Source organism: Lissotriton vulgaris, chromosome 3_1 (assembly GCF_964263255.1).
Source record: "Lissotriton vulgaris chromosome 3_1, aLisVul1.2, whole genome shotgun sequence".
In the NCBI taxonomy this organism is placed as follows: Eukaryota; Metazoa; Chordata; class Amphibia; order Caudata; family Salamandridae; genus Lissotriton; species Lissotriton vulgaris.
The window spans coordinates 331,439,037-331,463,173 of record NC_141689.1 but is presented as its reverse complement, the minus strand read 5'-3'; the positions used below and the strand labels follow the sequence as shown (position 1 = coordinate 331,463,173).

At 44.2% G+C, this 24,137-nt stretch overlaps 1 protein-coding gene across 1 annotated transcript in view; it reads left to right on the top strand.

Annotated features, from left to right (window-relative positions):
* Nucleotides 1–24,137, top strand: part of LMBRD2 (LMBR1 domain containing 2) — a 420,428-nt gene that overhangs the window by 326,353 nt on the left and 69,938 nt on the right. The window contains exon 14 of the mRNA XM_086960534.1: nt 18,002–18,105. Within this exon, the coding sequence (XP_086816660.1) occupies nt 18,002–18,105 (104 nt within the window). The remainder of the gene's footprint in view (nt 1–18,001; nt 18,106–24,137) is intronic.

Sequence of the window (24,137 nt, the reverse complement as noted above, 5' to 3'; positions counted from 1 at the left end):
CCGCACGAATGGGAGGCATAGTGAGGCACTGGATCTGGGGCCTAGTTAATTACACAATCATTTCTTTAACCAAACCCATACTAGTGCAGCATAAGGTACCCCTGAACCCCAAAGGATACAAAGCAACACCCTTCACCAGAAAGAAGAACCACACTCCATTTTAAAATACAAGACTATTTGAGCCCAAAAGTGTAATGTGAAAGAGGCCGGCTGTGGCCATAGCTGACTGTCAAATGTATTTCAAGCTTGACAAGAAAATCATTAAACAGGCTCATTCTCCTAGTACTCAAGAGCTATACATACCTCACTATACTATATATATGCATGGTACATAGGACTGCTGGGAATCTTGCTTTAATGTTTTCTGGGCGGCATGTATGACGATTCTGCATTGGTTATTCTCCCTATACGGAAGTCATCTTTGGAACATTACAGAAAGAGAGGCACTTTCAAGTAAGGGACAAGTGTTTGCTCCAGGCCCCGAGCCATGCATTTGTAATATTCTCTAATGCACATTGTCCATCTGTTTGCAATTGCCCTTCACTATGCCGAGGTTCAAGGACAGATGTAAAACTGGCCCATAGCAGGCATGTGCACTTATAATGAACGAACTGTGCAAACACCTGCCTGTGATTTTTAAGGGGGTCTTGTTGTTTCATATGAAGGCCAAACCTGATGCATGGATGGTTTGACAGCAATACAGTCCTTGTTATGCTCAGATCCGTTCTTCGAGTGCTCAACTACAAGAGACAGGTTCCTTTTTAGGAGTTATGGATTTCCTGCCTGTGTATCTAGACACACCATGCGGCCCTGGCCACATATAATAAATACTGGATGCTTCCTGCAGCACTCTCCCCCAGGGATGCAATTCATCTGTCTGTTGCCAATTTCCTGTGTTGTGCTCCAAGGCCCATCAAGTCTGGTCCTCGCTATAGAAACCCACACATTGAAAGAACAAAAAAAAGCATTGGCATAGCCGATAGGTTTCGCCTTTGGGACCTTATAAGTGTTTAGCTATCCAGCACAATATCCTTGGTGCAACAACATCAACTGTTGCATGGCTTAACACTTAAGGTCTCAAAGGCGAGCCCTATTGGCTATGCCAATGCTTGTTTTCCTCTGCTATGTTTCTGAACAGGGAGTAGAAACAGAATGGTGTAAAGATGAAATGGAAGAGAAAAAAAGTTACGAAAAAAGCTTATTGGCTGTCACATCGTTGTGTACTGTTAAGAACTAATTTAAGCATATCTCTGGATACCTCTGCTGCACCAGATGGTGCAGAGACTGAAGTGCAATTGTCGCATGACTATTTTGGCACCAGACTGAGTGCATCAGTCCAGGCTATGCTGCTCTACCTGTTGGTATGCTCTTAATTTGATCTACCAACAACCAGCATCACCTGACCATGGATGTGGGTAGAGTGGCTTGCTTTCTCTCGACTTGGCTCCTCTGGTCCTAGATTTCAGACACTTGGGCTTCGCCCAGTAGAGTATGGATGCACTTGTAAAGTCTTAGGTGGGATTGATCAATGCCACTTACAACCTGAAGAGTAAAAGGTTGTGCATGTGGTGCTCACAGATCAATGTGCACCTGCTGCTGTACTTATTGGACCAAGCTAAGCCATATTAACGCCATATTAACGAAGAAACTCCAGTACTACTTGATAATGTAATTCAAGGCTAAGGCTTAAATAAAAATAGCTGATGAATAATCAACTATAACACATATAAGTATACAGACATTAAAACAATATTCAGCAAAGCTTATGAGTCACATTAGTAGCTCCTATATTCTGTTCATTTAATTAACAAATGGATGAAGACAGATAGGTACTGTGCATACAGATTTATTGTTATATCATCACTTAAGTTTGATTAAACATTTTCCACCTTATCATGATTTTCTCACTTTTCAATGTACTATTAAACGAGAGCACTTCTGCTGACGTGTTTCACACCCTCAGCCTGCAGGTTTGGGGTTTCCTTGTGGCTGAAAGTTGAAGTGTAGCCTATGTGAAAGTAAGCAACTCTAAATTTCTAATACGTAGACATAGCATGCACAGAATCTATAAAAATTGTAGTCAAAAGAGGTGAAAAAGTGGCTATTTTGGGCAGGGAAAAGGTGGAAAACCGGATTGATTCTAACCTTAAGTACACGGGTTAAAGCAACAGGGAAGTGAATCAGTCAGTTAGGATCTTGTCCTAAAGTATTGGGGACCACCCTGTTCCGGACCGACATTTTGTTTCTTACCTGTACCATTATAAATAGATATGGTGTGGGATGGGGACAGCTGTATCCGGTGTCCTGTTTAGACTGCCCGTTCTTGTTCTTCTTGCTCGTCTGTGTGGTATGTTGCTTGGCTTGAAGCCTCACTAGGGACAGGTACATGTACTTCAAATTTGGAGTCTCTGGTCAGAGAGGCAACCATATTGGACACGACCACTGTAGACTATACAGTGTTCAAATGAGGGTACTCCTTGTTCTGTCATAGATGTGCAAAGGAAGGGTTTTCTGGGATAAGGTAATAAGAATGTTTGGGGGTGAATTATCCTATTGCAGTCTTAGGCATTGGTTTAGCTATCATTCCATATTATTGATTTGTATCCATAATATCCTTACTAATAATTGGGAATTGCCATTGTGAAGAACATAGAGTTTTACCTGATTTTGTGCGGTTTTACCAGAGTTTAGGTGAAGGTGGCAGCTATACTGAAAAGGAACTTGGTGGCAGAAATTATTCTGCATAGGCAGCTGTCCTAGTCCTGAGGTTGATGCAAACGGTTAAGTTGTCTGAGATTCAGGTGGATTTGACGTCTTACAGGATTGACAGTTTTTGTGACTATTAGGAAGAATTTCTATTTGTAAAAACACAATATACATCAAAGAAAATAATGAAATCTGAAAATATTTGTTATTCACCGACCTAGGTATGTATAGTGTTCAAGTAGCCCCTATTAAAACACATGCTTCATAACAAATGAGATATAGTACATTATATCAATGCATAAAACATTTGGAAAAAACATTACACAACCATATGTGTATGCTTTTACCTAGTATGGCATAGTACGTTACAGGTTGGTCAATACACTTTAAAGAAGACCGATACTTCATAACAACTGAGATATATGACATTGCATCATATTTCTGTGGCTTAGAAGAATATGTCATACAAGCAAGTATATTTGAGGTCAAATATAGATTTGGATTGACAGCCGAGCTGTTGCTACACCTTCTGTGATCAACAGAAAAGGAGCTTCAGGAAACACTGCTTAGAGATTGGCTTTAGCCACTCTCACATGCTGATTCTCTCCCTACAGTATTTGTTGGGAAGATGTTGTGTGCCTCCACTGAAAAACAGTGCTTGTGTTGCACAGATATTTCTCAATATGGTAGTCCTAAATTGATTATGGTGACAAGTCAGTGATCCAGTCTACGGGGCTGATTGTTTCATTAGGAAAAACTATGTCAGATGCTGTAGGTCAGACTTGTTTATTATCAAAAGTTATGGCAAAGGCAGTAGGTGTGAAATATTTATTTTAAAAAAGCATATGTTGAAGTCAATAGGCATTTATGGATGGAATATAATTACACCATCTTGAAGCCTGCATGCAAGCATTTTCTGTCTAGGATTCCTCCAGATCACCATAGCAAGCTAGAGTTTTAATTGTTCCCTTTGACAAACACTGCGTTCTTTTTACGCATTTCATTGATTTGTTTGGCCTGCTTTAACAGCTTAGCTGTCTTTCAGGGGTTATAAGATCACCATCAAAAACACCTGTAAGAAGCAATATTAAGAGAGGGACTGTGGTTTCACCTGCATGTTAATCATCTTCTCTTCAAGCATTTGATTGAAAATAGTTGCATAAGCCCGCGATTGCTCATAAAAGAGAGATATCGTTAACGCATATACCAGGTTCAATACCATAGGAATAGTCTTTGCATGGAGTAACTCAATGAACAGGAAGGGGTTTTACATTTACTGCGTGTTCAAACCAATACAAAGTGGCTTTACATTGTGACCTCTGAAAAATACAATAGGAAGGGGTTTTACATAGCACATACCTTGACAAACAATTTAGGCAGAGGGTTACCACTACAAATACTGACAAATGTAAAAGTCATATGTTTTACACTGTGCACTCCTTGACAAATGCACTAAGAGGGGGTTTACATTAGAACTTCATTACAAACACCATAGGAAGAAGAGAGGGAGAAATCGCGGACCAACTTCAGCCGCCATTACCCACGCCGAGACGGAGTCACGCCCACTTTGAGGCCACGCCCCCTGCAACCAATACATAAGCGCGCTGAAACACAAGCGCTGCAGATAATTTCGGAACCTGCTGAGGCACAGCCGGGAGTAGTCAGAACGTAGCTCATTGCTTGTTTTTACTCGGGAAAATTGTTTTTAAAAACTCACTCACCTAGCCTTCCTGACACACGATTACTGTGTGCAGGCACCCCTACACAGCGGAACGAGCGCTGGAGAGGGAGAAATCGCGGACCAACTTCACCCGCCATTACCCACGCCGAGACAGGGACACGCCCACTTTGAGGCCACGCCCCCTGTACCCTCCCTTGCACTATATGTATGTGTATCTACCGGAAACGCAGCGGACGAGCGCAGCGGGCGCGCCGATGGCAAGCTCGTCTGCGCTCGTCCGCGCCGAGTCCGGGCCCAGGGCCGTACCCCCTACACCCCAGTCACCAGAGCCCAGGTACTACAATGCTGAAACCCTTCACAGCCTTAGGCCCCCTGTTACGAACTGTCCACGGCATCTCTATTCCGCCGTAAACATTCCCCAAACGTCTCCCTAAATGTAAATTACTCCTCAAACCCAAACCTGCCGCTGCACTAACCCACGATTACCGTATGTTTATGCTAAATTGCCGATACCTGCCGAAACATAGGACAGAAATTGCCCTGTTATTAGATGAATGCACGCCGGACATAGTATTCCTGACGGAAACATGGCTCACCACAGATTCCGACCCTGCCCTAGTTACCGCTCTCCCTCCTGGCTTCCAAATTACTCGGCAGGACCGTTCTGACGGGAGAGGAGGAGGCCTAGCAATTATTTATAAAGAACAGTTTCAGTGCCGAGTTATTCCTGAAACCATTCCCGACTGTGAGAGCCTTGCTTTTAGCATCGATCTTTCCCCTAATAACTGTTTCTCAGGAACACTCATCTACCGTCCCCCAGGTCCTCCTAAGCAATTCCACAATCTTCTTCCTTCGATTGTGGCGGAACGCGTCAGCACCTCGTCCAACTTCACTTTGCTAGGTGATCTTAACCTTCACTTCGACTCTGCATTGGATCATATAGTCACCACGTTGGTAGATGACCTAGCTGCGCTGCAACTCACCCAATACGTCAAAACCCCAACTCATGTCAAGGGTCACTTATTGGATCCGGTGTTCAGCAATTGTGCAGACCTTACAGCCGGTCTGATAATTTCGCTCCCTTGGACAGACCACTTTCTGGTGCCCTTGATTTGGACCACACCTAAGCCTCCGCCGACTGGACCCACCACAAAATTCACCCGAGCCTGGTCCCGCCTCTCAGTCGACGACTGGTCTATCAAGCTTGCCAACAACCAACCCCTTTACAATGAGGATCCAGGCCTAGCCAACCAGGCTTATGCTGACTGGATCCCACAAACTCTTGAAAACACCCTCCCAAAAAATAAAATCACGTTGAAACGCTCCCACAAAACTGCTCCCTGGTATACGGAGGCTCTCGGGGATAAGAAACGCCAATGTAGAAAAACCGAAAGACGTTGGCGTTTAGATTACTCACCAGGAAGCAAAATTCGTTACCAAGAGTCAATTAGTGAATACAAAGCAGAAGTCAAAGCTGCCCAGACCACTTATTTTTCGAACAGAATTCTCCTAGCCAAATCAAAACCTAAAGAAATTTTCCAAATTGTAAAAAAATTAACCAAACCCCCACCCAGTTTGCACGATACAAAATCCACAACTCACTGCAATGACGTAGCTGAGTTTTTTCATCAAAAAGTTAATTAAATCTACTCTGCTTTTCCCCCCAGCGGCATCACCTCCTTAGCCCAGACCAATAAAGTCTTAACAACTCCCTCCCTTCAGCTTCAACCTACTCTGGATCACTTCCCTCTCCTGGATCTTGCAACTCTGGAAACCACAGCTTGGAAAGTAAAATCCGGTTCCCCTGATGATCCAGCCCCGCCAGATATCATAATGTCAGCATCCCAGATTACACTGCCAACTATCGGGGATGTCGCACAACGCATCTATCACTTCCGGCACTGTCCCTCCAGTCTGGAAACGGGCCATGGTCCGCTCACTGTTAAAAAAAAACAATCTGGACCCGCTAGACTTCAGCAATTACCGGCCCATCTCCCTGCTCCCGTGGGTGAGTAAAATCTTGGAAAGATACATTAATCTCCATCTGGTAAATTTCCTAGAAGACTACCAATTGTTAGACGCCACCCAGACGGGATTCAGACCCAAACACGGGACTGAGGATGCCCTCCTTATGGTCACGGAGGAATCCAGAAAAATCCTGGATCAAGGAGGATCAGTGGCAGTGATCCTCCTTGATCTCAGCGCAGCATTCGACACGGTCAGCCATTACACCCTGCTGTACCGTCTGTCCAGCGCCGGAATCAAGTACAAAGCCTGGCTCTGGTTCAAATCCTTCCTGGAGGACAGATCCTTTCGAGTCTTCCACGGTGAGTCAGTGTCCACCAGTAGACCATTGAGGTGCAGAGTCCCTCAGGGCTCCTCTTTAAGCCCCGCACTTTTCAGCATGTATATGAGGCCACTGGCTGATGTCGTCCGCCCATTTGGGATTAAGATCATTTCTTACGCGGACGACACGCAGCTGGTGGTCTCACTGGAGCAGGAAGCCAACCCGCCTGCGTCAGGCGGACTTAGAGAGTGCCTAAAATAAGTAAAGAGTTGGATGTCCTCATCATCCCTCAAACTGAATGGGGACAAAACGGAGCTGATGCTCCTGGGCCCGTCCGACCCCCTTTTTTTCAACTCTTTGTGGCCCCCCTGTCTAGGCCCCCCTCCAGCATCAAAGGACAACATCAAGAGCCTTGGGGTATGGCTGGACAGATCCCTCTCATTTAATACTTAAGCCACAAAACTGTCTGCTACCTGTTTTGGCCTCCTTAGGATGCTAAAGAAAATCCTGCCTCTCCTCCCCATGGAAGCCAAGCAGGTAGCCATACAGGGTCTGATACAGTCCCGCCTGGACTTTAACAACGTGTTATACCTCGGCGCTCCAGACTACACCTTACGCAGACTCCAGACAGTGCAGAACTGTGCGGCCCGTTTACTGCTCGAGCTTCCTCGCAGACAATCAGTGAGGGCCGGTCTGGTCAGCCTTCATTGGCTGCCAGTATGCCAAAGAATCCTCTTCAAAGCCATGTGCATTGCTCATCAGGCCTTCTGGGATACAGGTCCCATGATCACCCGGGATTTAGTCACCCATTACCTACCCAGTAGAAACCTCCGCTCTAGCCAGACCTTCATGGCTATGCCCCCCAGAATAAAAAAGACCAGGTCTGGTGGCAGGACGTTCGCCTATAATGCATCAAAGACCTGGAATGCTCTTCCCCTGCACCTCAGAGCCAACCCAAACCTCTCCTCATTCCGCAAGCAGCTAAAAACATTCCTTTTCAACCTTCCCTACTAAATCCCAGCTAGCCACTCTACGAGGTTGCCTTTGTTATCTTCTAGCGCTTGGACGCCCCCGGGCAGCAATTCGCACTCTACAAATTTACATCCATTTCCATTTCCACATTTTGAAATACTTGACAAATACAGTAGGAATGGATTTTACATTGTCAGTTCTTCTGTGTGTTCTGTGTGGCTTGGAATGCCTTCCGGGTCCTTAGGTTGGCCCCTCTGTACTGTTGACTGCTGGTACAGCCCTTTAGCTTTGGTGTGTTTGTGTTTTATGGCTGTTAGTGAAGCCGTATAGGTCCTCAGTTTGGACCATCTGTGTATTTTTTGGCTGATTGGTATGCCGTCTGTGGTGCTATCCACAGGTCCTTTATATTATTGCCTCTGCTGTGGGTTTTTTCCCTAAAAGGTGTTCTCATGTTTTCTTTTGGGACGTGTCATGCCCTACTTGTAGCTATTGTATAGCTCTTTCCTAAACTGAGCGAGTGTGGATACCTTCTCGTGTTCCTCGCCTTTCCTGGCATCACTGTATACCGCTTAGTGCGGTCTTTTTTCTTTCGTAATAGCGCAACTTGCGCTGCTCCAGGTTCTGTCCTGCTCAGTATCCGATGGTGTTTCTATCCTTCGTCTACTGGGCTTGCCTGTCGTGCATTTTGTCCTTTGTTCCTGCAGGATATCCGCTTCTGTGCGTTTTGCCTTTCCTCTTCAGCATCTGGAACGCCAGACCGACTTTTGTCATGCTGTCGTGGTGTTTCTGCCTTGTTATCCGACGTTTTGGCCTGGTTCTGTGCCTTGTGTTCCAGGGGAGCTAGGATACTGCTTGTGTTCTCCTGTGTTCTGGTTGACGGCTTTAGGCCTGTACTACATATTCTACTCTATCTGCTGGCAGGTCCCACTTCATTTCGTGGGTCGGGTTGTGCCACTGGGACGGTCCTTCTCTGGGGCTTGTTCTGGGCTTGCAACTGCCTTCGTCTTGCGCTTAGTTTGCTCTGGGCAGACTACTTCATGGTATGACCAGCTGCCGGCTGTGCCCGCCTGGTCGTTATGGTCGACCTCCTTGGGCCTCGGTGTATACCCGTGTGCTCCTGTCCCTTACTCTGCTGGAGCTTTGTGCATCTGGATCTTCCTTCTCACGTCTGTGCTTCTCGGCTGTGGGGCTGTTTCTGCCTCGTCCGCTGCCTCGGGCTGATGCCAGTTCCTCTGTCCCCTTCGCTCTGTGTGTGTTCTCCTGCGGCGGGCTCTGCCTCTGTTTCCACCTCTGCTTCTTGGACTTTGCGGGTGGTTCTTTTCTTCCTTTAGTACTCTCTTTGTGCTGTCAGTCCCTCCGGGGTTTCTGGCGGACACCCTTTGCCCCTCTGGTAGGCTTGTAGTATCCTGTCCTTCCCTTCTTCTTGTTTTTGCTTATCTCTGCTTGGTGGGGGCTGGGCCGTCCTCCCTGTCCCCATGACACATTCCCTGTGGGGACTTGTGTTCTTCCAAGCCGATGAGATTCTCTCGCAGACCCTCCCCCCCTCTGGGTATGGCTAGGGTATCTATTCTAAGGTATATATTCTATATTAAGGAATCTGCAGCTAGTAGTCTCTATCAGATGTACGAGTTACTTACCTGTGGTAACGATGTTTCTGGTAGAGACGATTCTAGTCGCAGATTCCTTCAAGGCCCGCTCTTCCTCCCCGTTCTGCGAGGACCTTCAGCTTGGTCTTCTGCACTCACCTACCTCCGGGTGGCTTGTCTTCTGTGAGTGCCCTCTTTCACTTTCTTCCTGCCAGGGTGCTTCGTTTTGTGTATTTGTTACACTCTTTCCTTTCTGGTAATTGGACGGTAGGTTCATGTGCACTTCTGCTTCCCTACACCCTGGGTATTCCAGTGTGGGGCCTACTCATAATCTTTTTCATTGCTTGGGGTTCCTGACTCCTCTGTGGTCCTCTGGGTTGGGGTCTCTTGGCTGTGCCTCAGCCTTTAGCTCTTTGCAGGGGATACAACACTCCTTGAGGGTGTTGTCTTGGGGTACCTTATTGTTATTCATCATGGGCTTGTGGCTCCTTTTCTGTTTTAGATTGTGGTTGCAGACTTTTGTCGTCTGCCATGACATTTTTCACATGTTCTTTCTGCTTCCCGGGAGGATCTGCCTAGCCTTTGCAGTGTTGCTCCTCGGAGTGGTGCTCTGCTCTTTTCCGTCCATGACTTTCAGTGACACAGTGCCTGGCACTGCACCTAATGATGCTGTGCCTCAGCATTCGCTTCTTTCCTTTCTGTTTCACAGATTTTTTTGTTTTCACACACTCTTCTCATACTCTCACAGTTTTTGTTTGTGATGGCTCCACGTTGTGGTGTGGAAAAGTTCTCCGAAGAAAACTGATGTTGGCGCGCCGGGGTGGGACTTATGTGACCTCGCTGACGTCACATAAGCGTACAACATCAGGGTGGTGTCATGTGATACCGTCCCCCAGCGCGCAGAGATGCTGTGTCAAAAAAGTTTTACGGATCCAGTCTCACGCCTGGGGATAATTCTACGTTAAGGAATCTGCGGCTAGAATCGTCTCTACCAGATACATTGTTACCGGAGGTAAGTCATTTGTACTTTTACCTGAGCATTCACAGCTTGATAAAGGCCCACTTTCAAATATCATCAGAATTTTTAAAAGAGGCACGCGCTGGAAAACCACCTTTTGGTTTATGTCATTTTTGTGGAATCATTAGAACAAAAGATAGAAGAAATTAGGTATAGCTCACCGGATCTCAGAAAAAGAAACCACATGCAACAGACAACATTCATCTTGTATGTTAAGGACTCTCTCCCATCACCAGCCCACCAGTTGTACACACTTTCAACTGTTAACCTGTTATATAATTCCTCATATTATTTCCTCCATTCACGAACATCTCCAAAAGAAAAGAGAGGGAAGAGGACCTGGTTGAGCAAGAAAAAGTAGGGAAAAATAAGGAATGCCGAGGACGGGAAAGAAAAAGAAAGGAAAAAAAGGAGTAAAGTGGGGGAAATTCAGGAACGAAAGCAAGAATCTAAACCTAATTTTATCAATATGGAAAATAAAATTAGAACCAAAGTAGGAACTAATAAAACCTTCTCAAATTTCATGCCACAGTGAATCTTAAATGTTAAAGTGAATACAGCAGTACAATTCAGAAACCAATCATTTCACTTCTGATGATCAAGTACCAGGAGGTGATCTCACTTTTTGACCATCAAGAAAGCTTTGTGCTGCCTTATCCTACGAAAAAAAGGGTATTGCAATCGTGCCACACTTTAAGCTTGCTGGATTACACACGGATATTATTCACATAGTGTTGGACCTGTTACATAAAAAAGACATGTAGTTTTGATGTAACAGGCCAAACACTGTGACAAGTAGTAACATGAATGAGGGAAATGCTTTACATGTATTTGTGTAAATATACAGAAAAATGACCTGATTTGAAGATTCTCAATTGATGTACAGCCTTTAACAAATAATGAAAGTTATTGGCGTTGGAAGCCCGAATATAAAATGTTTGTAGATGTAGTATGTACAAAATGTGTGATGAGTGAATAGTTGTTATGTATTTTATGAGGGAATGAATATATGTGAGGTGGGAATGTTAGACTAAATCTATGTTATTGAAGTTGTACTAATTCAATTAGTTTCCAAAACGAGCACTGCATGTCTCAAAATCCTCTGTGATCCTTCACTCCCCTTCAAGATTCTTATAAAGGCCCTGGTAAAATTAGTGTGGTAAATCATAGTAATTATGTGAAACCATGAAATTCCCTGAGGGTTGCCTGTCATTCTTGCCATGTCATGGATCTCTGCAAGCAGCCTGACACGTCCATATGTTGCCCTGCCCTACTTGGCATGTATGATCATTTTTTTTTTTTTTTTAGGAACATGGGCATCTTTTGACAAGAGGACAAGCATGTTTTCATCCTTAAGCGAAGTTCCTGTAGTATTTGACGTCATAGGGCACAGTAATTCTTCTGGTTCAGACTTGTGTCCAAAGTGCCCATATTCCTTGGTGGCAGCCCCATTAAGAAGAGTTGTGGGGGACTGACTTTTTGCACTGCAGACGTGATGTCTGTGGTATAGATTTTTTTAATGGGACAAAACAAGCAGCTATGTCAAATTGGCATGCATATTGCGTTCTAAAACCAGTGCTTCAGAAACCTCCTGAGGAAGACACACATACCCAATAAACAGAACAGCCCTTCAACTAAGACATTATTGAGGAAATTACCTCCTGCACATTGTTGTACTTGTGTAAATTGTTGCTGACTATTGATGTCTCCATTGAAAACAATGTTGGTCATTTGGTACAGAAATGTGTTCATCCTACAAAATAATTGTCTTTTTTTTTTAAAACTAATTAGCTGTTGAATTTTACAAGCTACCCAAATTTGTACCCCTCAATTCCATCACTTGCTTGAACTGTTCATATTTCACGGCTTGGCCTAACTGCTCTGATTTTGCATACTAAATTTACAGAGGCCTTTATAGGTATCGTGATCACATAAAGTTGGTAAAGATGCAGAAATTGTTCAACAAAATATTCTCTCTCCAGTCCTTTATTGGTTCTTGGGCCATAAAAGAGCGTGTTTTTGCTGTAATGATTCTTGTTCTGTTGAAATGTTGCAACACTTTTATCCGATGCCCACTCTAGGGGCATGTATACAGATTGGTTAAAGTCTTTTGTACCCCATCATATAGAGTAAGAGTATTTGCACATGAGACATGAATTAGTTTGTGTTCATATCAGATAAAGTTACAGGCTGTGGTATTATATTCTCTTCAAAGCATTCGCAGGTTATTGATTTAGAATTTAGAATATATACTTGGCTGTGAAATGTTGTGCATTCTAGTATTGTATTACTCCAGAGATACGTATCAGTTTTCTTAACCATGTTGTATTTATTTTCATAACTCACAAAAAAACTCACTGATTTTCTTTCTGACTTCCCTGTCTTTCTTTTTGGTTGGATTGCCTTTGGCCAGTGGTTTTAAAACGTCTCCAGTATATACATTCAGAAACAAAGATGGCCGCTTTGTAGTATATACTATAGATGCATGGAACTCTTCATGCTATATTTCTTCTGGTATCTAATTTGGATGGCCCTAACTATACTGACATACATTTCTGATTGAGACTTCTAACTGCAGATTCCTCACCTTTTTAGGCATCAGACTGGATCTGGAAAATTTTAAGCAGTACCACTGCATGCTGAAAGGTTGCGCAATGCTACCCTATGTAGCCATCACTGATGTGCGCTGATATTCTTTCTGCACCAACAGATACAGATCCAGAGCTACCCCTCGTCTCTTTAGAGACTAAACTTTTCAATTTTCTAAAATGTCCTACAGTGTGCAAGGGAAAATGCCATCCCCCAAAACTACAGAGTTTAACCCTTGTGGGTAATGTTGCACACAAATGCCTTACTTACCTGCACGTAGTTTGCCTTTGGTGCCTAGAATCGGACCTCAACTCCAAGGACTGCAGTAAATGCTCTTTGATGCACCCCAAGGCCATCCAGGATTGGGAAACAAAGCTACTCATTGCCAAGCACACCAGGAAGGTCTCATTTTCGTGCCCAAGTTCGTTCCCACAAAAGATTGTCATTGCGGTCCATGTTTTCGGGTAAGTCAAAGAAAAAGCACAAGAAGTTCAAATGGGTCTCAGCCCTACCCCTCCACTTTCCATCTCCTGAGAAGGCACAATGGCCTCGACGTGCTTCCTGGTCTAGCTCCTGAAACCATTCCCCTCCGGTGTTAATACCAACTCTTGTCCAATTGCAACCTGACTGAGTTTCTATGACCGTTGGCAATGCTGCAGCAAATTGAGGAATTTTCGGAAGCCATGCTGCATCTTTTTGTCATATCATTGGTTCCCTCTGGTGCTCTTGCGTGCCCAAAGAGCCAAGAAGACTTTAAACTGGGCTTCCACTGGTGGGTCTGCGTTTAGTGCCAGTTGGGCCTTCTTGTTTAAATCCGGATTACCCCAGTGTTGTAGCTTTCATAGATTTACATGCCTGAATCATTCCCCGTCATCAAGATGGGAGTCCCCGGCATATAACAAAGCAATGCTTAGATACATACCAAACTGAAATTAGGCCTAGGCCCATTTCCATTTTGCAACCCATAACTCTCGTTATGTTAAAGAGACCAAAATTGTCCCTGAATCAATCATAAACCTCTCACCCTCTAGAACACTCCTGAGAGGGACCCTTTTGCCCCTCAGATTTTGTACCCCACATTGTGCTAGGTAGTCTCCTTTGAGCTCTGCTCAAAATCTTCTTCTTGAGATTTTGAACTTTGTTCTGTGGATTTCATCTGATTTTATAATTGTTTTTGCTGCCTACTAGTCCATTCTTCTGAGAACGTCTGGAAAGGAGAAAAAGGGTTTATTTAGAGCATGTGCCACTTGTTCCAAGACGAGGCTCTACATTGACGACCCTCAAGCTGATTGTATTTTTGACTTTATCTGGACCATCAAGCTAAAGACTATAAGGTATGTTGTACCTTTTCAAGTAAAACCCTGAGGGATCTTGAAGGGCGCCTTTTAATATGGCTCCAAAAGCTAAAGGCCATCAAGGAGGTTATGTCCAGTGATAGTGATGAGGCATCCTCTTCTTCGTCTAGGATATCTCAAAAAAGAAAGAAATCTCCTCATGCTCATTCCTCAGAGGAACATCCCGAGAATGCACTCAATTAGACCACTCAAGGGTCTTCTGGGCGCAGTCCCTCAAAGTTTCCTCAAGCCAAGAAAAGTAGAGTAAGGGGCATGCTTCGGGGGAAAAAAAACCTACAAAAAAGATGAGTTCTGAGCCGTCAAACTCACCCCCTCAAGTCAAGCAATCCTTCAGGAAGCCTTCCTCAATGCCCCCTGAGGTAAAATCAGCAAAAACTGCATGTGTGCGGGATCGTCGCCGAAGAAATCTTGTTCTTCGACGACGAAAATTGAGGTCAAGTTAATACCGAAGAAGCTTTCACTGCCTGTTATGGTTGGCTGTCCGTCAACTGTGTCACAGTCGACAATGGTTTCGACGCCGACAGCGTAGACGACGGCGTCGATGCGGAATTCATGAACGTTGGCGACAGCTTCAAACCCCCTTTGATGCGCAATTCCTCTACACTCGACGGTATTGTCTTGATCGCTTTTCCCTTTTGACCCGCATCTTTAAAACAAATTCCTCGACCTCGATTTTCAACGCGGTCTGAATGCCCTATCCGCGCAGACCACGCCTGCAGTCAATGGAAAGGACTCCTTTCAAAAAATGCTAAGTTCCCACACATGGACCTGCACTAAGTTTGTAACCTCTGCCTCTCCTCGGAGCACAAAGACAAGAACTGCGAGGCCTGCTCATCTTTCAAGTCGTAGAAAACCATCCGTGATCATCGTGCTCGACGTCACGAAATGTCACGTGGAAGCAGCTTGATTCCAGACATCTTCGGAGCGCATCCCAATGTCCAGCTGGAGCAACAAGGTGATGATGAAGAAGTCATCTCTGTCTCCAAGGCCGACGACTCCGACGTCGAAAAGAGACACTCGGCCAAGGTCAGTGAGTACGGAAATCCCTCTCCCAAAAAGCAAACTTAAGGCTCCAGTAAAGCCCTCAGGTCGACTACTCTTTGAAGCTCAGGTCGACACCAGCAGCATGTCTCAGTGCCCAGCCCTCGGGCCTGGCTATGAATCCTAAAAAGAAGCCTTCCGGCACGGGCTCGAGCCAACCCCTTCGGCACCCAAGCACAAGACCAAGGATGTGCCTCGCCCTTCTTCGTCGGCACCGAAGCCCTCGGCGTCGAAATATACCAAGAACAAACATTCGGAACCGAAAAAATCTTCGGAGCCGAAAACGGCTTTGGAACCGAAAAAATAGTCGGAGCCGAAAAAAGTCTCCGACTCAAACTCCTATCAAAATCAGCAAAATCAAGACTCAGAAACTCCTATAACAAAACCTATAACAATGTAACCTAGCGAATACATCCATTAGGCTACATCTTGCGGCAATAGCAGCCTATCTCCAAAACAGACAACATTTGTCTTTGTTTAGGGTACCAACTATCAAGGCATTTATGGAAGTACTTAACAGAATAATTCCTCCTAGAGTCCAACCCTTTCCAGTATGGAACCTAAATGTGGTACTTACCAGGCTCATGGGTCCCCCATTTGAACCTATGCATAAATGCGAATTTCAATTTCTCACCTGGAAGGTAGCTTTCCTGGTTGCCATCACCTCTCTCAGAAGAGTCCGTGAACTCCAAGCATTAACCATACAAGTACCATTTCTCCAAATCCATCATAACAAAGTGGTTCTTAGACTAACCCAAAATTTCTACCTAAAGTCATCTCTGCTTTCCACCTTAAACAGTCTGTAGAACTTCCAGTGTTTTTCTCTGTACCAGAATCAGTAGTCGAATGGGCTCTTCACGCGGTATACGAAAAGAGCGATTCTTTACTACATTGAAAGAACAAAATCCTTTAGAAAGACTAAACAACTTTTTGTGGCTTTCTTCCCACCTCATAAAGGCATTCCTATCTTTAAAACAGGGCTTGCAAGGTGGATTGTTAAATGCATCCAAATATGCTATGCTAAAGCCAAACACACTTTAACCATTCCCCCTAGACCTCACTCCACACATAAACTATGGGTAACTATGGCATTCTTAGGGAACATTCCCCTTGATGACATCTGCAAAGTAGAAACTCGGTCTACACCACACATGTTCACAAAACACTATTGTGTAGATGTGGAAGCAAAACAACAAGCTAGTGTGGGCCAGGCTGTATTAATAACACTTTTTCAAACCACTGCAGCAGATACAGGTAGCCACCACTAAGGAGGTAATTGCTGTATAGTCTATGCACAAGTATATGATCTACAGCTCATATGCCTTGAACGGAAAATGCTACTTACAGTATGCCTCTGTTCTTGGCATGTAGAGCTGTAGATTCATATACGCCCACCTACCTCTATCTGTTCCAGTACTATCTTACTTAGGTACATTACACATGGGCATCCTTTTCTATTTCTTACCAACTCCATCATAACCCTACATGGCAAAACAATCTGGAGATGAAGACGATGCCCATGCGCACTGTCGGCCTATGGAGGACTCGCCTACCTCGTGTCTACAAAAGACTTCTTTCAAGACAAAAACAAAGTGCAAACATCCGAGCCCCACACCAGATGGCGATCTATGCACAAGTATATGGATCTAGAGCTCTACATGCCAAGAACAAATGCATACTTTTCCTTATTCTTCAAGTTATGTGTGCGTCTTATTTATTATCTCTGGCTACTCGTAATGCTTACCTGTTTTGAAAATGGAAAATAAAATAATAAAAAAAAAAAAAAGATTTATTAGGCACTGGCCAGAAAGCAGTCCCCAGGTGCTCCACCAGAGCCACTGGGTGCATGTCCTGGACATTTGCTAGGCGGCGACTTGGGTGTCCGACCATATGTTTATGAAGCACTATTTATTGCCTGGACAGTCAGGCCCATCATGAGGTGTGCTTTTCCCTCTCAGCCATGTAGGGGATTTTAGTTGAGCTCGTTCAGACTCACCTGGGAGGTGCTGCTTTGGTGTCTACTCAAAAGGTGATGAATCCGCAGTTAGAAGTCTCTATCAGAAGAACAAGTTACTTACCTTTGCTAAGCTGTTTCTGGTACAGCTTCTATCTAACCACAGATTCTTCACCAACCCACCCATCTTTCCCATTTTGTGAATCGGACTCAACTCATTTAAAAAGGTCCCCCTTAGAGATTAACACTGTTTATTACCAACATGGAGATTGGATTCGGCGTCTGAGGGCGCATACAGTTCAGAAAGCATGGGTGGCGTCTATTTCGGTCCTGAAAGGAGTGCAGTCTGTGCAGAGTCATATAGTGCCACCTTTGGCCCTGTTAGAGTACAGTTTAAGAATTTCCGGATCCAGTCTGGCTCCTGGGGGACTTTTGAGGTGTGAGTGGGGAATCTGCTGTTAGATAGTCTCTGCTGGAAATAGCGTTACTTAAGGTAAGTAACTTGTTCATTAGGCTGATAGAATTAATTAATTATAAAATAATATAAATCAATTGCCAGGCTCATGTATCTTTTTTTTTTGCCAGAGCACAGAATGGTTATAATGAAAGGAGCAGCTCAGTAGCTTATGGACAGAGGAAGCACAAATGTGTATAAGATTGCAAGTCTGCACTGCAAAATCTTTCTCTTTAAAATAAGTCTGTTATGATGTTTTTTCCAATCCACGGAATTGAAATATTTGCAAGAGGTACTGTGTAACTGAAAAAAGTATTTTAACGTTTAGGATGAATTTAATATATATTTATTTTGATAGCTTGGGAACTCGTTGTTTAAACTTACTTGGATTTCAACAATTTATGGGAGACAACGATATGACATCTGATTTGACTGATGAAGGAAAAGAATTAATTAGAAGAGGTAAGATTCGAAAGATAAAGTGTTCCTTGAAGCTTGTCAGAGATGGCACGGAGTCAACATTTGTATGCCAATCACCAATCATAAATAATCATGTTGTCCAACTGGAATATAGGATCACGTGTGTCATAGTTTTCAATGTAATGATTATAATAGAATGGTCAATAGTATTTGCTTGGAAGGTGGCAGAGAGCTTTTTGAATAATTTTGGTTATTACTTTATTGTCACGGATAACATGCATTAGATCAAACAATGGGTCTGACTTGTTCTAGGTCAATGTGTTCTTTGTTGTAATGGCTGTATGTTGTTGTGAGATATGTTTTGATGCATAGTCACAAAACACATGTTATTTTTATGTCACTTGTATCTTCTGGTTGGTGCGCAAGAGCCAAGGCAGCTGAAGTCTGTTGACCCAAAGCTCCTCTCTGTGTGTGTTTCTTGGTTCATCACTGTATCACTGTATCACTTGACCTCCGGCACACAGCTAAAACTGGGCCTCTAGTCAGACCTATAATGGGTTTGGTTAGGAAATAGAATGGCCTTGGAAGTGGAAATAAGGGTCATGTTGTGTGAGGAGGGTTGGAACGATAGACCAAGAGAAGGAAGAATAGAAAATTGTGGGTAAAGACCTATGTTTGACTCCATACAGAGCTGTACCAGTCTCTTTATCTTGTTCTGTAGCTATGCAGAAGAAAAGAAGGGAGCTATTCTGTCAACTAAGTATGCACTTGCTATAGAGCTTTGAAAATGTATTTATTTATTGAATATTTTAAATATCAGGCAAAATAACCACAATCATTGTCATCAAGAGTGTACATACCAGCAGAACAGCAGCATTGCAAAGACTTGCATAAACACATCGATGAGTATAGCATTTTCCCAATGGCCACTAACTATTTCTAAGACTTAAGGCAATTGCTTCATTACAGTCATATCACAAGTATGGAGACACAGGGAGATGATATACCAGACATTCAAAATGAGAGATACCAAATATTAGCTGTCAGAAAATAGGGAGTGCATTGACTGAAGGGAAGCCGGTTCAGAGTGCTCAAAGAGATGCAATTTAAGTGGGTCCTAAATATCTTGGGGTCGGGACGAGAGTGGGAGTACTTCAGCAAATGTGCAAGTTTGGTCCTGCCAGAGTGTCAGATGCCCAATCCAGTCCTTGAACTTGGATGCCCAAGATAAAACTGATCTTCAGAGTCGTGGAAACAATAGATAGATATTTTACTCAGTCATTCGTGCATGCTTCGTTTCACCAGAGTTTTGCAGAGAAGTAGATAGACGGGCGTTTTCAATAAAAGGTATTTATTGAACAGTCTTCTTTCTCAAGCAAAAGAAATGTACTGCTACAATCGTAATACTGTTTGCAAAGTAAAATGCGTACAGTAAAAAGAGTAGGATAAAATAATACTGTAAAAGCATTGTATGGTTCCTAGACCATAGATAAATACATACATAAATAACAAAGGCTAAAAAGTACTCAACTGGTGCGTCTAAAATACGCCTGCCCCGATGTACCTAACCTAAGCCTAGTACGAGGGAAGGAGTAAGTTAGGTGTAGCATGAATGTAGTATCTTTTGCCAAGAATCTATCCAAGATTTCTCTGAGGGTCTAATCAGCTCCGGACCTTGGTTTAGAATGAAGAAGGTCAGGATCAGGACTCGATTTCCCAACAACCCACAAGGGTAGCTTGGAAACACTGCAGCTGGATTTCTCAGAAATGAAATGAAATGAAATTGAAATGAAATTGGGTTTATAAAGCGCATGGCTGCCCTAAAGCGTCCCAGCGCTGGTAAACTGATAACAAAGAACTCAAGAAAGGGAAGGTCTTAAGGAGTGATGGGGAAGAGAAGGGTTTTAAGTGCTTTTCTAATTTTGAGGTATGCGGATTCCATCCGGAGATCCCTGGGGAGTGCGTTCCACTTATTTGCCGCATTCAGCGAGAACCGGCGGCCTCCGGTACGAGCTTTCCTTACTCTCGGAGTGAAGGCCAGGTTTTCTGTGTCGGACCGAAGGGCCCGGGCCGATTTGTAGGGGCGAATCAAACCTCTCAAGGCCGGAGGGCCTTTACCATGAAGTGTTTTATGAGCGATACAGAGTGACTTAAAAGCAATTCGCTCCTGGATTGGGAGCCAGTGAAGGGCTTTTAACAGAGGTTTGGCTGACGCCCGTCTAGGCGCCCCCATGAGCAGCCTGGCTGCAGCGTTCTGTACTCGCTGGAGGATATTAATAGTGGCCAGAGGCGCGGCCAGGAGGAGAGCGTTGCCATAATCCAGTCTGGACAGAATTAGGCCCTGGATTAGTAACTTTCTCGATTGAAAAGGCAGGAGGGGGAGGACCTTCCGAGCTGCCCGTAATAAGCCGAAACAGCCTCCTGCGACTTTCTGCGCATGGGTCTTGAATGTTAATTGGGGTTCAAACCAAACCCCCAGGCTTTTAATTTTCTCCTTGGGAGAGGGTAAATCCCCCATGCCGGGGGGCCACAGCTCAGAGGGCAGGGATGTAAATTGGTGGCCCAGCATCATGATCTCGGTCTTAGCTCCATTCAGTTTGAGCTTTGAGTCCGACATCCAGGAGGAAATTGCAGTTAGGCACTTCGGGAGGTCATCTGGGCATCCCCCTTGTTGCGACAGCGAGACGACAAGTTGGGTGTCGTCTGCGTAGCTGATGGATTTGATCCCAAAGGGGGCTACTACCTCCTCTAACGGGGCCATATAAACATTAAACAGTGTGGGGCTCAGGGAGGAGCCCTGAGGAACCCCACACTGCAGGGGAGTGGATTTAGACATAGATCCATTTTCCCATATCCTAAAGGAACGTTTGTCCAGGAAAGATTGCAGCCATCTGAGGGCTGACCCTGTGACACCTAGCTTGGCAAGATGTTGAACCAAAGTTGCATGGTCAACGGTATCGAATGCAGCGCTTAGATCCAGGAGGAACGCTGAACGCCCTGAATCTAAGATGCATCTTGCCTCTTCCGCCACTGCTATGAGGGCGATGTCCGAGCCCTGACCTGGGCGAAAGCCCGTTTGGGAGTCGCTCAAAAGGCCATTGGTCTCCTGGAACTCTAAGAGCTGCCTATTCACTACCTTTTCGGCCACTTTGCCCAGTCCAGGTAGAAGGGAGATAGAGCGGAAATTGGCCAAATCAGATGTGTCTAGCCCCGGTTTCTTTAGAAGCGTTTTGATTTTGGCCTGTTTCCAGCTCGGGGGCACTGTACCTGTAGTGAATGACGTGTTTAGCGACTCTGTGGCTAAAGGAGCGATGGTGCTCATGATTTGTTTAAGAATATGCATCGGGACTGGGTCAGAAGGAGAACCACTTTTTATATTAGATAAAGTGTTGCAGAAGTCATCCCTGGTAATACAGCTGAACGCCTCAAGTTGGGGGCTGGTAGAAGCAGGGAAAGGGACTTCGGTGGGATGTGTGACAGGTGATTGAGGGAGGCTGTCAAGGATTTTCTGTATTTTTCCGTCAAAGAACTCTGCTAACTGGTCGCATTTTAGTTCGGGGTCATTATGTGCGATTGTTGGGGCTGGAATTTTAAGAAGCTGGTTAACAATTTTGAACGTTTCCCTGGAAGAGTTGGTTGACCGTAAAATTTTCTCCTCGAAAAAGTCTGCCTTGGATTTCAGCCGTGCGGCTTTATAGCGTCTCAGAGCAGCTTGGTAGGAGGATTTACTGTTGAGTGCCCAGTCTTTCCGCCACATACGCTCAGCTCTTTTACAGGCTTTTCAGCAAGAGAAAAGACAGCGTCTCTCTCAGTACGTCTGCTGGAGGATCGCCTTCCTTCGGCACTTGCTGTAGAAGGATGCGTCGGGCAAGTAGATAGTTGAAATGCTCCAAACCACTGTGTGTTTGCTTGGGCAAGTGTGGGCATATTTATACCTTGAAGGTGCTGAGTTTGACATAATAACGTCATCAAAGAGTCTCCGTTCTTTGAAAACTCCATGAGTTCTTGGACAAGTCAGTATTCAAGCAAGGGGAAGTCCCTAGCTGCTGAAGCAGAGTTTTCCAAGAAATCGTTGTGGATTTTCAGAACTAGTGGAAGTAGCCCTGCCGTATTTGGACTGCATGAGCTATGTCTAAATATGGTTATGATTTCTATGGCTATATAAGGATATGGTGAATTACCTACAGAGGGCATGAATCGGGAAAATTACAGTAGGGTATTAAAATGCTATACAACACCCACTACACGTTAATCATGTTCAACTAAGTTCAAACACTAAAACATTTTCTGGAGCATGTGTTTACAATCCACCCCAAGATACATACAAAATGCATTTTTAAATGGTTGTACACAAAAAAATGAGCATTTGTACTGAATGTATTTAAAAGCAATGATTTCATCGTAAGCACATAATATCATATTGGAAATGCTAACTGAATGAATCACAAAATTATATTTATGAAATAGCTCTTAGTTACAGAAGAAAGTCGAGACCATCCCATAGCAGAATATACAAACTGTTTTGGTTTGTGGTTTAGGTCAATATTGTTTCTAGGAAGTATTCAAAGAATTCTTGTTCTCTAAGAATAGTCCTACTTCAAGCAGATTGCTTTGTGCCAAAATTCAGTTTTGGAAAAAGGCCAAATTAATTCGTAAAGAAAAAATAGAGTTCCAAAGTTAGAAGCTTAGTTATGAAAAAGTGAAGGTCGAATTTCAGAGTTAAAAGAACGCTGTGTGCTAATTTCAAAAGTTATTCTCGGTGTCAGGAGAAAATATTAATTTGTCTAGGCTAGCAAAGAAATCGCCTACCACAGTGGATTAAAGTTGAACCACTTCATTAAGTAGATCAATCGTACACAGATGAGAAGCATCGCCGTCGGCGTCAGTCGCATTAGCAATGTTCGCAGTTGATCGTACCCGTGTGCCTGATGGTCCGCGTATCACAACTCAGCTAGAATTACCCGTGAGATCTCAATGAATGCTGTCATCAGGATTGGTAGCCTTTGTGGGCAACACAATACATGAGCCGTTACCGGACCCAGTAATGCGTCAACATCCGTTGGCATTGCTGATGGAAGTTTTAGACAGATATCCCACACGCATTCCTCTCCACAAAGCAGGCATCGTAGAACAGGTAAGATGCAATCCTGCCAGATTGGTCTGAATGACAGGAACCACGTGGTATTCAGATCTTCCAAACGAGCCAAGCCAAGGATCTGTGTTATGCGTTCACGATACTGCATTGCCAGAAGAGCATTCTCCATGGTAATCTGGGTATCGCTGGTGACTGGACTTGCCATAATGGAGCAGGAGGTATAAAAATAGTATCCCTGCTACGAGTCCCAAGATGAGAGTCAGGCCGCAGAACACAGAGTGGACGAAGTTAGGAAAAAAGCCCAGGACTGCTTCAATGGGTGCTAACGGTCCCGAAAAAATAGTCTTAAATACATGTATAATACCACTGGTATCAGACATGTTTAAGATACGACCTAACTTTTCTGCTAAATGTATGGGGCAGTTTGTTGATAATAATGCATGTATCTCCGCAGAGGACCTGTGCAACTAGCAGATCATAGGTCTCTCTGGATGAGGTCAGTGGCATCGTTTTTTGTAAAAGAATGGCTTTCATTCTGCTTAAAGTATCAATTCGTATAGAAGAGATGTTCAGTGAAGGCCATATTGGTGACTCCCCGTCTGTTTTAGTTTTTGGAAAAAATACTTGCATACAACAAGTGACCCTGGCTGACACACTAATGAGATAGGCTTTCCATGGCATCATTCCATAACAGCTGTGATCATTCAGCATTATGTAGATTCCATTGGAAAGCTGCCTAAAAATTGGATCAATCACTGCTGCCGGGGAACCCTGCAGGTGGCATGATAAGTTGTTTGAAGAACCCTCACAGGCTCCGTTGTAAATTAATGCCTTGACATAGAAGTGTAGCGCTTAATGTGGTTTTGCAATTTTTACCACTAAGAAATACCTCCTTTCCCCCACTCCCACATTTGTGTGTGTATGGTAAATCCCAGGTCGACTTAAGTTACTCTTTACCCAACCTTTCATACAGGCCTGT